This window comes from Haliotis rufescens, unplaced genomic scaffold (genome assembly GCF_023055435.1).
Source record: "Haliotis rufescens isolate VD_foot unplaced genomic scaffold, xgHalRufe1.0.p SCAF_119, whole genome shotgun sequence".
NCBI classification, from domain to species: Eukaryota; Metazoa; Mollusca; class Gastropoda; order Lepetellida; family Haliotidae; genus Haliotis; species Haliotis rufescens.
The window spans coordinates 445,026-458,178 of record NW_025963801.1 but is presented as its reverse complement, the minus strand read 5'-3'; the positions used below and the strand labels follow the sequence as shown (position 1 = coordinate 458,178).

At 38.5% G+C, this 13,153-nt stretch overlaps 1 protein-coding gene across 4 annotated transcripts in view; it reads left to right on the top strand.

Moving 5' to 3' along the window:
- Positions 1 to 13,153, top strand: part of LOC124150677 (receptor-type tyrosine-protein phosphatase beta-like) — a 63,990-nt gene that overhangs the window by 47,654 nt on the left and 3,183 nt on the right. For 2 of the 4 annotated variants that reach the window (XM_046522678.2, XM_046522675.2), the window contains 9 exons: positions 353 to 524; positions 1,786 to 1,870; positions 2,335 to 2,502; positions 2,827 to 2,961; positions 4,711 to 4,833; positions 5,175 to 5,323; positions 6,089 to 6,224; positions 7,311 to 7,413; positions 9,189 to 9,233. In XM_046522678.2, coding sequence (XP_046378634.2) covers positions 353 to 524; positions 1,786 to 1,870; positions 2,335 to 2,502; positions 2,827 to 2,961; positions 4,711 to 4,833; positions 5,175 to 5,323; positions 6,089 to 6,224; positions 7,311 to 7,413; positions 9,189 to 9,233 — 1,116 coding nt within the window. The remainder of the gene's footprint in view (positions 1 to 352; positions 525 to 1,785; positions 1,871 to 2,334; positions 2,503 to 2,826; positions 2,962 to 4,710; positions 4,834 to 5,174; positions 5,324 to 6,088; positions 6,225 to 7,310; positions 7,414 to 9,188; positions 9,234 to 13,153) is intronic. The other 2 variants (XM_046522676.2, XM_046522677.2) reach the window with 1 other exon arrangement.

The window sequence follows — 13,153 nt, the reverse complement described above, 5'->3', positions numbered from 1 at the left end:
ATTTTCATTAATAACTAGTCACCAACCTAAACATTAGAATACTTCCTTGTTTAAGTCTTTTATGATCCATCTGTGATATAAGGCCCACCACTTATTTCTGACAGCTGATACAAATCGTCTGGGGTGGGGTTTTAGTAGCCAAACACCATTTCCGATTTGCACGTGACTGGGGGATGTCATCGCCTGATGACTCTTGTTTACCCAGGGAACATAATGATGCTAGTTATAATAGGCAGCAAGCACACACATCATTTGGGACTAACATGCAGTCGGCATATTTGAAAGATATAGCTGCTGTCTGTCTGATTGTGGATTTTCCTCTCTGAAACTTACTCACTCACTCTCCTAACAGCTGCCACACCCAGCAATGCCGGGGGTATTATTGGAGGTGTCATCGCTGCCATCCTCATCATCGCCATCATCGCTGCCGTACTCATCTTCCTTCGCCGACGAATTCCTAAACGGGCACATAAGTACAATGGTGACCGCATACAGTTCGAGCAGTCCAGTATGCACAAGTTTAGGTGAGTTGCCTCCCTTGTCTTTTGTATTGCCTCAACTGAATGACCACAACCGTTGTAGTGTTTAGTTGAAAGTTTGATGGGGTACCATTTGTCACAGATGTACAACCAGGCAACTGATTTACTCTACCTCAGATTTTGTGATGTTTAGGCATGAAAATGGCGTTATTCATCTTGACCCAGATCTGCTGCTGGGAAACTAATATACTGAAGTCAACGTAATAAATGCCCAGGGCACTCTCAAAATTAGAAATAGGGGGCTCTTATTAGAATATTATTTTGGTGAAAAAAACAGAGTTAAAGGATAAATTTTGTGGTTTATGCTGACAGCCTGAAATGTTTATATACGACATATATATTTTTCCAGAATTTAATTGCCCATAATTAAGGATGCATATAACACACAAGTGCGTATTATACGCAAATAATTAAGTCTTGTGAACATTGATCAATCAGAAGGGGTGCTAATTGGGATTGTTCACTAGCCAATATATTAGCAAATATCGCCGTGGCCGCTTATTAGAGCGGGGTGCTTATTATGTCGAATATGGTATTTTGTCTGGGTCTAATAGTGGGGAAAAGTGTAATGGTGATTCAAATTCGGGTTTGCATAGTATTAAAAAACCAAAAAAATAACACTTTAGAAACAGGATGGTATTAACATTGTAACAAGCTTGATACCTGATATACCTGGATATACTTGGAACCTGATGAACAAAATTCACAGAAAGTTTGTGATGATTCTGCTTGTGTTTGTAGGGTAAGATGCAAGTAAAATCCCAACGTCTTGAAACTCATTTAGTCCAGCGAGACACAGAGTAATACATAGTTATTATTATATGAGCACGTGTGTCGTACTGATTTTACCAAACGAGTGTCGGAATGTCTGGATTAGCCTTACGAGAGTGACGGAATTACATGCATTCTTACACGAGTTTCATAAAATCATTTTGACAGACATGTGAGTGTAATAATTTCTTTTGTACCCGTTATTTTGAAATCGTTTTGGGAGACCCTTTAGGAAAATGCACTTGGAAAACCACAATAGTCGAATGTCATCAACATACTTCAGCTTTGACGTCGTTTCTAGGGTGACGTCATTCTGACCTTACATCATGAATGACGTCAACAATGACGTCTGGATGACATAAGCCACACACTGGTGCGTGTGAAGTGATATTTGCAGTAGTGCACAGACTGCACAATTTTATGCACTCGGTTATTTCTGACCCTGTCGCTAACAAACTTTGTTATTCTCCCCCAGTCGTCCAGTGAAGTTGGCTGAGTTCAAGGACCATGTGAGGAAAATGACCGCTGACTCGGACTTCAGATATGCCGAGGAGTATGAGGTGAGGGAGACAGTATGAAAACACACACACTTAAATATTGTTGGCATTTTGAATTTGTGCTCAACATTTTTAATTTCAAATAAAACAGGTCCAATAATAGAAAAATAACAAAGGAGTGAGTGGAATAACATATCTGTTATCCCGGACTGGGTGGAATACCATATCCCGTTATCCCGAACTGAGTGGAATACCATATCCTGTTATCCCGGACTGAGTGGAATACCATATCCGTTATCCCGGACTGGGGGGAATACCATATGCCGTTATCCCGGACTGAGTGGAATACCATATCCGTTATACCGTTATCCCAGACTGAGTGGAATACCATATCCGTTATACCGTTATCCCAGACTGAGTGTAATACCATATCCTTTATCCCCTTGTTCTAGGTTCGCGAGAGTCTCCTTGACAATATTTTCCTTGACAGGGTATTGAACTACACAATGTATTTTCTAACAAAACAGGACTTGAAAGAGGTTGGAAGGGATCAGCCATGTATGGCAGCCGAGTTCCCAGCAAACAGACCCAAGAACCGATTCACGAACATCCTGCCGTACGACCACTCTCGGGTGAAACTCCTCCCCACGGACGATGACGAGGGCTCGGACTACATCAATGCTAATTATATGCCAGTGAGTATCTCACCATCCATATCATCTGCCACTGGTTCACATTAATAGGTTTTAGTATAAACGTTGTGTTAGAACTTGTATGATTTACACATTCTGCGGTATTTGAAAATTGGTTGAAAGTTTGGATTTACAAATATTCCTTGTGACTGGTAATGTCAAGGGAATTGATATTCTTTTTATCCTATGAACTGTTTTTAGATTTTTTTTAGATTTGAATATTTGAATATGTTCAAAATGATTTCATTGTTTTGATGTAAAAGTGAAATCCTGAATGATGACAGTTTGTCATGAAAATGATATGATGATTAATCTTCTTGTTGCCAGGGTTTCGTGTCTAAAAGAGAATACATCGCAACACAAGGCCCACTCCCGTCGACGCGCGACGATCTGTGGAGAATGTTATGGGAACAGAATGCCCGGAACATCGTCATGCTGACCAAGTGTATGGAGAAAGGACGGGTAAGAAACCTTCAGTTCATTGTCCCAAAGTTTATGCCTTTATTTTTTTTCTTGATTTGTTTTTCAATTCCTTGTGTTTTAACCAGAAACTAATTTTCAGTTGTTTTCCCCAGCATCTTATTCATCTTAATTATCTCCCCTTGACTGTAACTTTAACAAATACTGGTAAACCACAAGAAAGACCAACCTGTGAACCATTATGCGTTTTTGTGCCAATAAGTGAAACATTGTTTGTATTTGGGGCCAAATAAGTGAAACATTGTATGTATTTGCACCAATAAGTGAAACATTGTATGTATTTGCACCAATAAGTGAAACATTGTATGTATTTGCACCAATAAGTGAAACATTGTATGTATTTGGGCCAATAAGTGAAACATTGTATGTATTTGGGCCAATAAGTGAAGTAGCCCTTGAAAAACAAACTAAGACTAAAACATTTTCTATAACAGTTCATATGCAATAAAATACAACTTCTACATTGCTGTGTTTTGTGTAAAACATCTGAAATAAACACAAGAAGATACAGACTGTTATGTAAATTTTCAGACTTAGCGCAGGGTACTTAGATCACTTACAGAAAGGTCTATATGTTAAGTCAGGGAGTGCTTAATGTGGTGAATACAGTAGCTGGAGTATTGCTAAAATTGGCATCAGGGTCGGATCAAGGATTTTAAAATAGAGGGGGGGGGGTCCACTTGGCCATTTGTAACTTCAGTGGGGGTGAGGGATGCCACCCAAAAAATCACAAACACTACATGTAAACCACAACCAAATTTTCACAACCAAATCAACCTGTTATGGAAGGAAATGCGCATACAAAATGTCATTAGATGTTAAAAAAAGGGAAGATGGGTGGGGTTTGTGGAACCCCCCGCTAGAACTGGCACAGGGCGTTGAACCATACTCACTCACTCACACATGATCTGTGTGACTACTCAATCAGTACTATAACACTTGTAACACTTGTCCTGATCCAACGTCAAGTCGGATGTAAATAATTGAGGAAGTTTATTTGAGGATTAGTGTTTACTGTAAGGTGGTGTACTAGTATGTTGTTTGTTTTCCCTATTTACTGAGTTCTTGTTCATGATATGATATCACACCCTTATTAATATTTTTAAAAGCCAACCCAACATTGCCGAGCATCATGATTATTTAGTGTGTTGTGATAACCTGTGAATGACCTGTGAATGACCTGTGACCTATTTCAGGACTTCGCCGGTGGTTTTGTAAATGAGGAGGTACAATTACTTTCACTGCAGGAAAAGTGTCCGGGATCTTTTCCTTCTAACATTTTTGAAATTCTGGTGTTGGATTTTGGTTCTCTTGTCAAATATAAAGGTTCCCGAGACCTTTAGGCATGAAGTTGGAAAGCAGAAGTTCATTCTACATTAACAATATTGAAGGAGTTTTCTTTTGAAGCTTTTAGGGGCAGTTTAAGGGCAGGCTGAAATGGGCTGGAGTTTTTGGTTTCATTGTCTTATAGGAGAAGGAATTCTTTTTGAAAAGATTTGAATTTACATACAAGTCATCATTATAACTGCAAACATGATACTATATTGATAAAAATAAATAAATAAATTTTTCACTCTCTTTTGACAACATTAAATTTGCCAACTTTCCACATTATTATTCTCCTTGAAATTTGTTTGTTTTACCAATGTTATCAGTTCTCTATTTTCTGAGTCTAGCCCTAGACATGTTGTAAGCTTGTGTTTATTCCTTGCCTTGTTTGTTCTCCTGCAGGAGAAAAGTGACCACTACTGGCCGAATGATTCTGAGCCGAAGTTTTACGGAGACCTGCAAGTTGCAATATTGAATGAAACCCATCTTCCTGACTGGACAATATCAGAGTTTAAGATACAGTTGGTAAGACATCTTGCCTACATTATACTGCCAATACCCTACCTCTATTACATCATTGTCAATTTTTGTCTGTCATCTCAACTTAAAAAATGCCTGTACATATTTAAAAACCAAGACGTCTGCCTTTGTTTTAGTAATCTGAAAATTAATTGTGCACCAAACATAATAGACTATAGTATTCACTGCAATTATTTAATTTTTGAACCCTTTTGAATTTCTTGGTCTGTCTTAGAGTTGTGTCAGATGAATAGCTTCTTTATAATCGTGGAAAAGGGCAAGGAAAGTAGTATATAGGGTTGACCAGTGACAAGGGTATGTTCTGAGAGCACTCCTATTGTTTCCAGGGAGAACAAGCCCGGCAGATCCGACACTTCCATTACAAAGCCTGGCCTGATTTTGGCGTTCCCAAAGATCCCACATCTCTCCTACGATTTGTCCGCACTGTACGAGAGAAGATGTTCAGAGATGGTGGCCCCATCATTACACACTGCAGGTAGGCTGCCAACCACTGCTGGCTTCATCTTTGTTTGGTAGCTTTGGGGTGTACTTAAGATTAATATTTGACCTGAGTGGAATTGGGATCCACATAACTGCATATGAATCAAAATGAATGGAAAAATGAATGATCTACTATATATTTGTTTTAACACCTGGCATCAGTGATTTTCACTGATCCATTCATATAATTGTCACCACTATTTTGCCTTCTGTTTTTTAATCTGTTTTGGCGGATAAGTTTGACTGGTTATTCTCTGGTGTTGACATTTTGTATTTAAATCTGTCAGTAGTGAAGCACAACAGTGATATTAACTATGATGTTTTTATCTGTCTCGCCATGGACATGAGATGGATGGATAATTTGATGTTTGTTTGTTGTTTAACGCCACACTCAGCATTATTCCAGCTATATGACGGATGGTCTGTAAATAATGGAGTCTGGACTAGACAATCTAGCGATTAATATGTGCATCGGTCCACGCGATTGGGATAGATGACATGCATCAACCAAGTCAGCGAGCCTGATCACCCGATCCCGTTAGTCGCCTTTTATGACAAGCATAGTCACTAATTTGATGAGTTGTTTCAGCCCTAGATGTTGTAGATGGAGGAATGTCCACGTCCAGAGCCAAGCCATGACCGTGATGTTTGAGACTGTGTGTTGTATTGTTGCCGTGCCAGTGTTGTAGATGGAGGCATGTCCGCGTCCAGTGCCAAGCCATGACCGTGATGTTTGAGACTGTGTGTTGTATTGTTGCAGTGCCGGAGTTGGTCGGTCAGGGACGTTCATCGTGCTGGACCACTGTTTACAGCACATCAAGGAGAAGGACATTGTAGATATATACCAGATTGTCTATAAGTTGAGGAAGGAGAGAGTCCTGATGGTGCAAACTGAGGTAGGTTCACGAGGATCTCGATATAACACCTTAGTGACAGGATGAGCAGTGCTTCACCCTCATCAAGTCAGTATTCATATATGAGGGGGTGGTGGGGTAGCCGAGTGGTTAAAGCAATCGCTCATCACACTGAAGGCCTCTGTTCGATTCCCAAAATGGGTACAATGTCTGAAGGCCAATTCTGGTGTCCCTTGTCATGATATTGCTGGAATATTGCTAAAACCAGCATGAAATCCAACAAACTCAATCTATCAAATATTAGTGTTTATATCTTATCCTTATCTTTATCGGAGAGTGGAAGGTCATGAGTTCAATCCCCAGCCGTGTCATAACAAAGCATATTAAAAGGTGGTACTTGTTGTTACCCTGCCTGGAGTTTGGCATTGACGGGATTAAACTAAGATTGGTCGGCTCTTAATCCGTATACTAGGTCAAGGTACAGTATGGTATGTCAGGGGGCTAGCACTGTAGAACTGGCATTAGTCTGGACTAGCACAGGTAGCCACACACTCATATGTGCATGCATATCGTCAAATAAGTGCAACCGCCTCCGTGGTATAGTGGTAGAGCGGAAGGTCTGGGGTTCGATCCCCGACCGCGTCATACCAAAAGACGTTAAAAGATGGTACTTGTTGTTACCCTGTCTGGCGCTCAGCATTAAGGGGCTAAAACAAGGACTGGTCGGCTCGGAGTCAGTATACTGTGTCTGAGTGGGGTTTTCATGTTCAACTGCAGCATGGTATCTCAGTGAGGTATCACTATAAATCGGCATCAGTCCGGACTAGTACAAGCAGCCACACAAACACACACACACGTACATGCACGTCGCTATATAAGTGCAATAATCTCCGACGCGACGTTAAACCCCATTTCACCTCACCTCATATAAGTGCAATAATCTTGGACGCGACAATAATGCCTTTATCACCTCACTTTATCATTATTTCTTTCACAATTATAAATTTAGTTGAGTATGAATAATATCTTTTTTTTATCTCTAATGATCTCTGTGTGATAAGAAATGATCCCATGTATAAGGCAAGTGTTCTTTGATGTCATGACCACAATCAATGATGTCTGTTTCAGCAACAATACAAGTTTATTCATGAGTGCTTGCTGTGTGTGTTAGAAGGGCGTGAGGACGAGGCCACCTACGCCAATGTGGGTCACGTCAATGTTGCCTATGAAGGTAGGTTCACCGTGCGATGGTCTTTCATAGAACTTTTCTCAGACCAAGTAACTTGGGGATTATATCAGATTCTAACCCAACTTAGTGGGAAGAGGATATAAATCTGCTGTATTTTTACTTTTACTAACTTTATGATATCTATTATCTCTGCTTTAACTTATGGGTCTTTGCCACTGACTACTTCATAATATCTGGTGTATTTTCAATCTCATTAAAATCAGATATCTCATTCTGATACGGTACCTGTGTATGTCAAAATCTCACAACGCTACCATAGAAGAACAAGACGAAACTTTGACCCTCCAATGAAAATGTGTGGGGTTTTGAGACAATCATAGGTCAGCTTTCGAAATCATTTCTGCTCTGTGATTTTACTGCTTTATTCGGAATTTTCTATCTCTGCCCCAAAACCGCAAATTGAACACAAACATACCCCCACTGTGTCCCTTTTGGGTGTAGATGACATACATTCACAAATGACCGGATGTAGTTGTCCACTTTGTATATACAAGGCGTTTTAATTTGCATTCCTAATTCCTTGATTAGATTTGTATTCTTAATACAGAAATCAGATATTCTTATCTGAATGTTTGACTCATTAGTACCGATAATTTAGACGCCTTGATGCTGATTGGCTTATTAGAAAGTTCAGCTACATGACCACCCTGGGGGTGACCTCAGATCTCCATGCAGAAAGGTATTATCAGGTGTCAAAGATCTGATTTTAATGAGATTGGTGTATTTTAGTCATCGGTTGTTGATGTTCCCGGCCTTATGGGTAGTTCCACAATCTCTTTGTCAAACATCTCATGTCGGTAATATTTAAGATGGTTTAACCTTGATGTCATTTATCCAGTCTATTTCAACATTTCCCACTACATACCTAGCTGAAGCTTGTATATATTAGGAAGCAAGTATATGTTGTGATACAGTCAAGGACATAAAGGGAGATAACCTGTCACTGCAGGATTTGAAAAAAAGAACAAGAAAAAACGTTAACCAGGCTTAGGTTGTGGATGATAACGTAAATCTGCAAAACACCTAAAACTAGGTTTTTAATGTTTATTTTATTTTTTTTTATAAATGTGTATGTAAGCTTGCATTGTCCTTATTCCTTGGTGAGGGGCGGTCGGGTAGCCTAGTGGTTAAAGCGTTCGCTCGTCACGCTGAAGACCCGGGTTCGATTCCCGACATGGGTACAATGTGTGAAGCCCATTTCTGGTGTCCCCCGCCATGATATTGCTGGAATATTACTAAAAGCGGGCTTTACGAATGTAGGTTGATAGACTACCAAATTTCTAGATCAGCTCCGTGTGAAACAAGGGTCAATAGCAACTCAAACTTCTCAGGACCAAAAGATGGAGGAGAAGACTTCTTCTTAGTTCACTTTCTTACATTGGTCGAGGGTATCTGGTTCTCAGGGAAGGCTAAATGTTATTTTGTTCTTTTATGTAGGTATCAGAAACTTACTCCTTTTGACAGGCTTTTAGTTTTTTTGAATGAAGTATTGTTTTCATTGGCTATTTGTAAGTGGGTGTTGAACAGTTGATTGGTTGGATCTACAGTGTGTAGAAATGGGCCGTTTAGGTATCTTAGAATAGGTGTCATTTTCCATGAATCTTCATTTTTAGAGATAAGGGCACTATGGCTTTTCTTCACCCATCTTTTAAAAAAATAGTGTTCAGTTTCTAAAATGTCTGCATCTTATACACAATTCACGCTGACAAGTTATTTAGAGTTTGTACGTGCTACACATATATCCCATCATGCCTTAGGTCACATGAGCAGAAGCAGTCTTTCAACACAGCTATCTATTGAAGGTAACAGCAAACTGCTTGGCCCGAGATTAACCTGCACATTCTCGACCAATCACAAGGAGCCACAGCGAGATGTGTACTAACACCTGTCCTCGTGGGGGGTTGCACTGTTCTCATCTCAATCTTCATCACCACTGTTGTTTATTCAAGGGAATTAATTCACTCTCTGTCATGTTGAACTGCCTACACATGTTTACTAATGTTGAAAATACCGAAGTGCACTTTTGGTTGTTAATATTCACAAGACCTAGATGTTATTTCCTGCTTGATATGGTTCCAGAACTTTCTTGTAGATTTGGTCAAGAGGGAGATAACTTGTGATAATAGTTAATTAATTCAAAGCGTATAATCCAGATATTTTGAGAGATATCATTTTGTTACAGAAAGGGAAACATAAAAGTTTTGAACATTCCTATATATCTTTTGAGTTTTACAAAATGTGAATGAGTTTATTGAGAGATTATATCAAGTCGAGAAATAATGTCAGTTTGTTGAGAGACTATTCCAAGTACAGAAATACCGTGAGTTTATCAAGAGAATATTTCAAGTAGAGAAACACTGAGTTTGTTGAGGGACAACATCAAGTAGAGAAATACTGCAAGTTTATTGAGAGGCTATATCAAGTAGAGAAACACTGAGTTTATTGAGAGGCTATATCAAGTAGAGAAATACTGCAAGTTTATTGAGAGGCTATATCAAGTAGAGAAACACTGAGTTTATTGAGAGGCTATACCAAGTAGAGAAATACTGCAAGTTTATTGAGAGGCTATATCAAGTAGAGAAATACTGTGAGTTTATTGACAGGCTATATCAAGTAGAGAAATACTGCAAGTTTATTGAGAGGCTATATCAAGTAGAGAAATACTGAGTTTATTGAGAGGCTAAATCAAGTAGAGAAATACTGTGAGTTTATTGAGAGGCTATATCAAGTAGAGAAATACTGTGAGTTTATTGAGAGGCTATATCAAGTAGAGAAATACTGTGAGTTTATTGAGAGGCTTTATCAAGTAGAGAAATACTGCAAGTTTATTGAGAGGCTATATCAAGTAGAGAAATACTGTGAGTTTATTGAGAGGCTATATCAAGTAGAGAAACACTGTGAGTTTATTGAGAGGCTATATCAAGTAGAGAAACACTGTGAGTTTATTGAGAGGCTATACCAAGTAGAGAAACACTGTGAGTTTATTGAGAGGCTATATCAAGTAGAGAAACACTGTGAGCTTATTGAGAGGCTATATCAAGTAGAGAAATACTGTGAGTTTATTGAGAGGCTATATCAAGTAGAGAAACACTGTGAGTTTATTGAGAGGCTATATCAAGTAGAGAAACACTGTGAGTTTATTGAGAGGCTATACCAAGTAGAGAAACACTGTGAGTTTATTGAGAGGCTATATCAAGTAGAGAAACACAGTGAGTTTATTGAGAGGCTATATCAAGTAGAGAAACACAGTGAGTTTATTGAGAGGCTATATCAAGTAGAGAAACACTGTGAGTTTATTGAGAGGCTATACCAAGTAGAGAAACACTGTGAGTTTATTGAGAGGCTATATCAAGTAGAGAAACACTGTGAGTTTATTGAGAGGCTATACCAAGTAGAGAAACACTGAGTTTATTGAGAGGCTATATCAAGTAGAGAAACACTGAGTTTATTGAGAGGCTATATCAAGTAGAGAAATACTGCAAGTTTATTGAGAGGCTATATCAAGTAGAGAAATACTGAGTTTATTGAGAGGCTAAATCAAGTAGAGAAATACTGCAAGTTTATTGAGAGGCTATATCAAGTAGAGAAATACTGTGAGTTTATTGAGAGGCTATATCAAGTAGAGAAATACTGTGAGTTTATTGAGAGGCTTTATCAAGTAGAGAAATACTGCAAGTTTATTGAGAGGCTATATCAAGTAGAGAAATACTGTGAGTTTATTGAGAGGCTATATCAAGTAGAGAAACACTGTGAGTTTATTGAGAGGCTATATCAAGTAGAGAAACACTGTGAGTTTATTGAGAGGCTATACCAAGTAGAGAAACACTGTGAGTTTATTGAGAGGCTATATCAAGTAGAGAAACACTGTGAGCTTATTGAGAGGCTATATCAAGTAGAGAAATACTGTGAGTTTATTGAGAGGCTATATCAAGTAGAGAAACACTGTGAGTTTATTGAGAGGCTATATCAAGTAGAGAAACACTGTGAGTTTATTGAGAGGCTATACCAAGTAGAGAAACACTGTGAGTTTATTGAGAGGCTATATCAAGTAGAGAAACACAGTGAGTTTATTGAGAGGCTATATCAAGTAGAGAAACACAGTGAGTTTATTGAGAGGCTATATCAAGTAGAGAAACACTGTGAGTTTATTGAGAGGCTATACCAAGTAGAGAAACACTGTGAGTTTATTGAGAGGCTATATCAAGTAGAGAAACACTGTGAGTTTATTGAGAGGCTATACCAAGTAGAGAAACACTGAGTTTATTGAGAGGCTATATCAAGTAGAGAAACACTGAGTTTATTGAGAGGCTTTATCAAGTAGAGAAATACTGCAAGTTTATTGAGAGGCTATATCAAGTAGAGAAATACTGTGAGTTTATTGAGAGGCTATATCAAGTAGAGAAACACTGTGAGTTTATTGAGAGGCTATATCAAGTAGAGAAACACTGTGAGTTTATTGAGAGGCTATACCAAGTAGAGAAACATTGTGAGTTTATTGAGAGGCTATATCAAGTAGAGAAACACTGTGAGCTTATTGAGAGGCTATATCAAGTAGAGAAATACTGTGAGTTTATTGAGAGGCTATATCAAGTAGAGAAACACTGTGAGTTTATTGAGAGGCTATATCAAGTAGAGAAACACTGTGAGTTTATTGAGAGGCTATACCAAGTAGAGAAACACTGAGTTTATTGAGAGGCTATATCAAGTAGAGAAACACAGTGAGTTTATTGAGAGGCTATATCAAGTAGAGAAACACAGTGAGTTTATTGAGAGGCTATACCAAGTAGAGAAACACTGTGAGTTTATTGAGAGGCTATACCAAGTAGAGAAACACTGTGAGTTTATTGAGAGGCTATATCAAGTAGAGAAACACTGAGTTTATTGAGAGGCTATATCAAGTAGAGAAACACTGAGTTTATTGAGAGGCTATATCAAGTAGAGAAACACTGAGTTTATTGAGAGGCTATATCAAGTAGAGAAACACTGTGAGTTTATTGAGAGGCTATACCAAGTAGAGAAATACTGTGAGTTTATTGAGAGGCTATATCAAGTAGAGAAACACAGTGAGTTTATTGAGAGGCTATATCAAGTAGAGAAACACAGTGAGTTTATTGAGAGGCTATATCAAGTAGAGAAACACTGTGAGTTTATTGAGAGGCTATATCAAGTAGAGAAACACAGTGAGTTTATTGAGAGGCTATATCAAGTAGAGAAACACTGAGTTTATTGAGAGGCTATATCAAGAAGAGAAACACAGTGAGTTTATTGAGAGGCTATATCAAGTAGAGAAACACTGTGAGTTTATTGAGAGGCTATACCAAGTAGAGAAACACTGTGAGTTTATTGAGAGGCTATACCAAGTAGAGAAACACTGTGAGTTTATTGAGAGGCTATATCAAGTAGAGAAACACTGAGTTTATTGAGAGGCTATATCAAGTAGAGAAACACTGTGAGTTTATTGAGAGGCTATATCAAGTAGAGAAACACTGAGTTTATTGAGAGGCTATATCAAGTAGAGAAACACTGTGACCATGAGGTTATTCCTGCTTGGGACAGGTCTCCGGTATGTGTTGCATGAAGGTGTGTGTGGAAGCTTGGGACATTAACTGCATGATACAAGCATGAATTGTTGGACAAGATTTGCATTTTTGCAAAAATTCACAAGTTAGAAATTTCACATGCACTTAAGAATTTTTCATTTGAATTCTTTGGTTGCGATAAG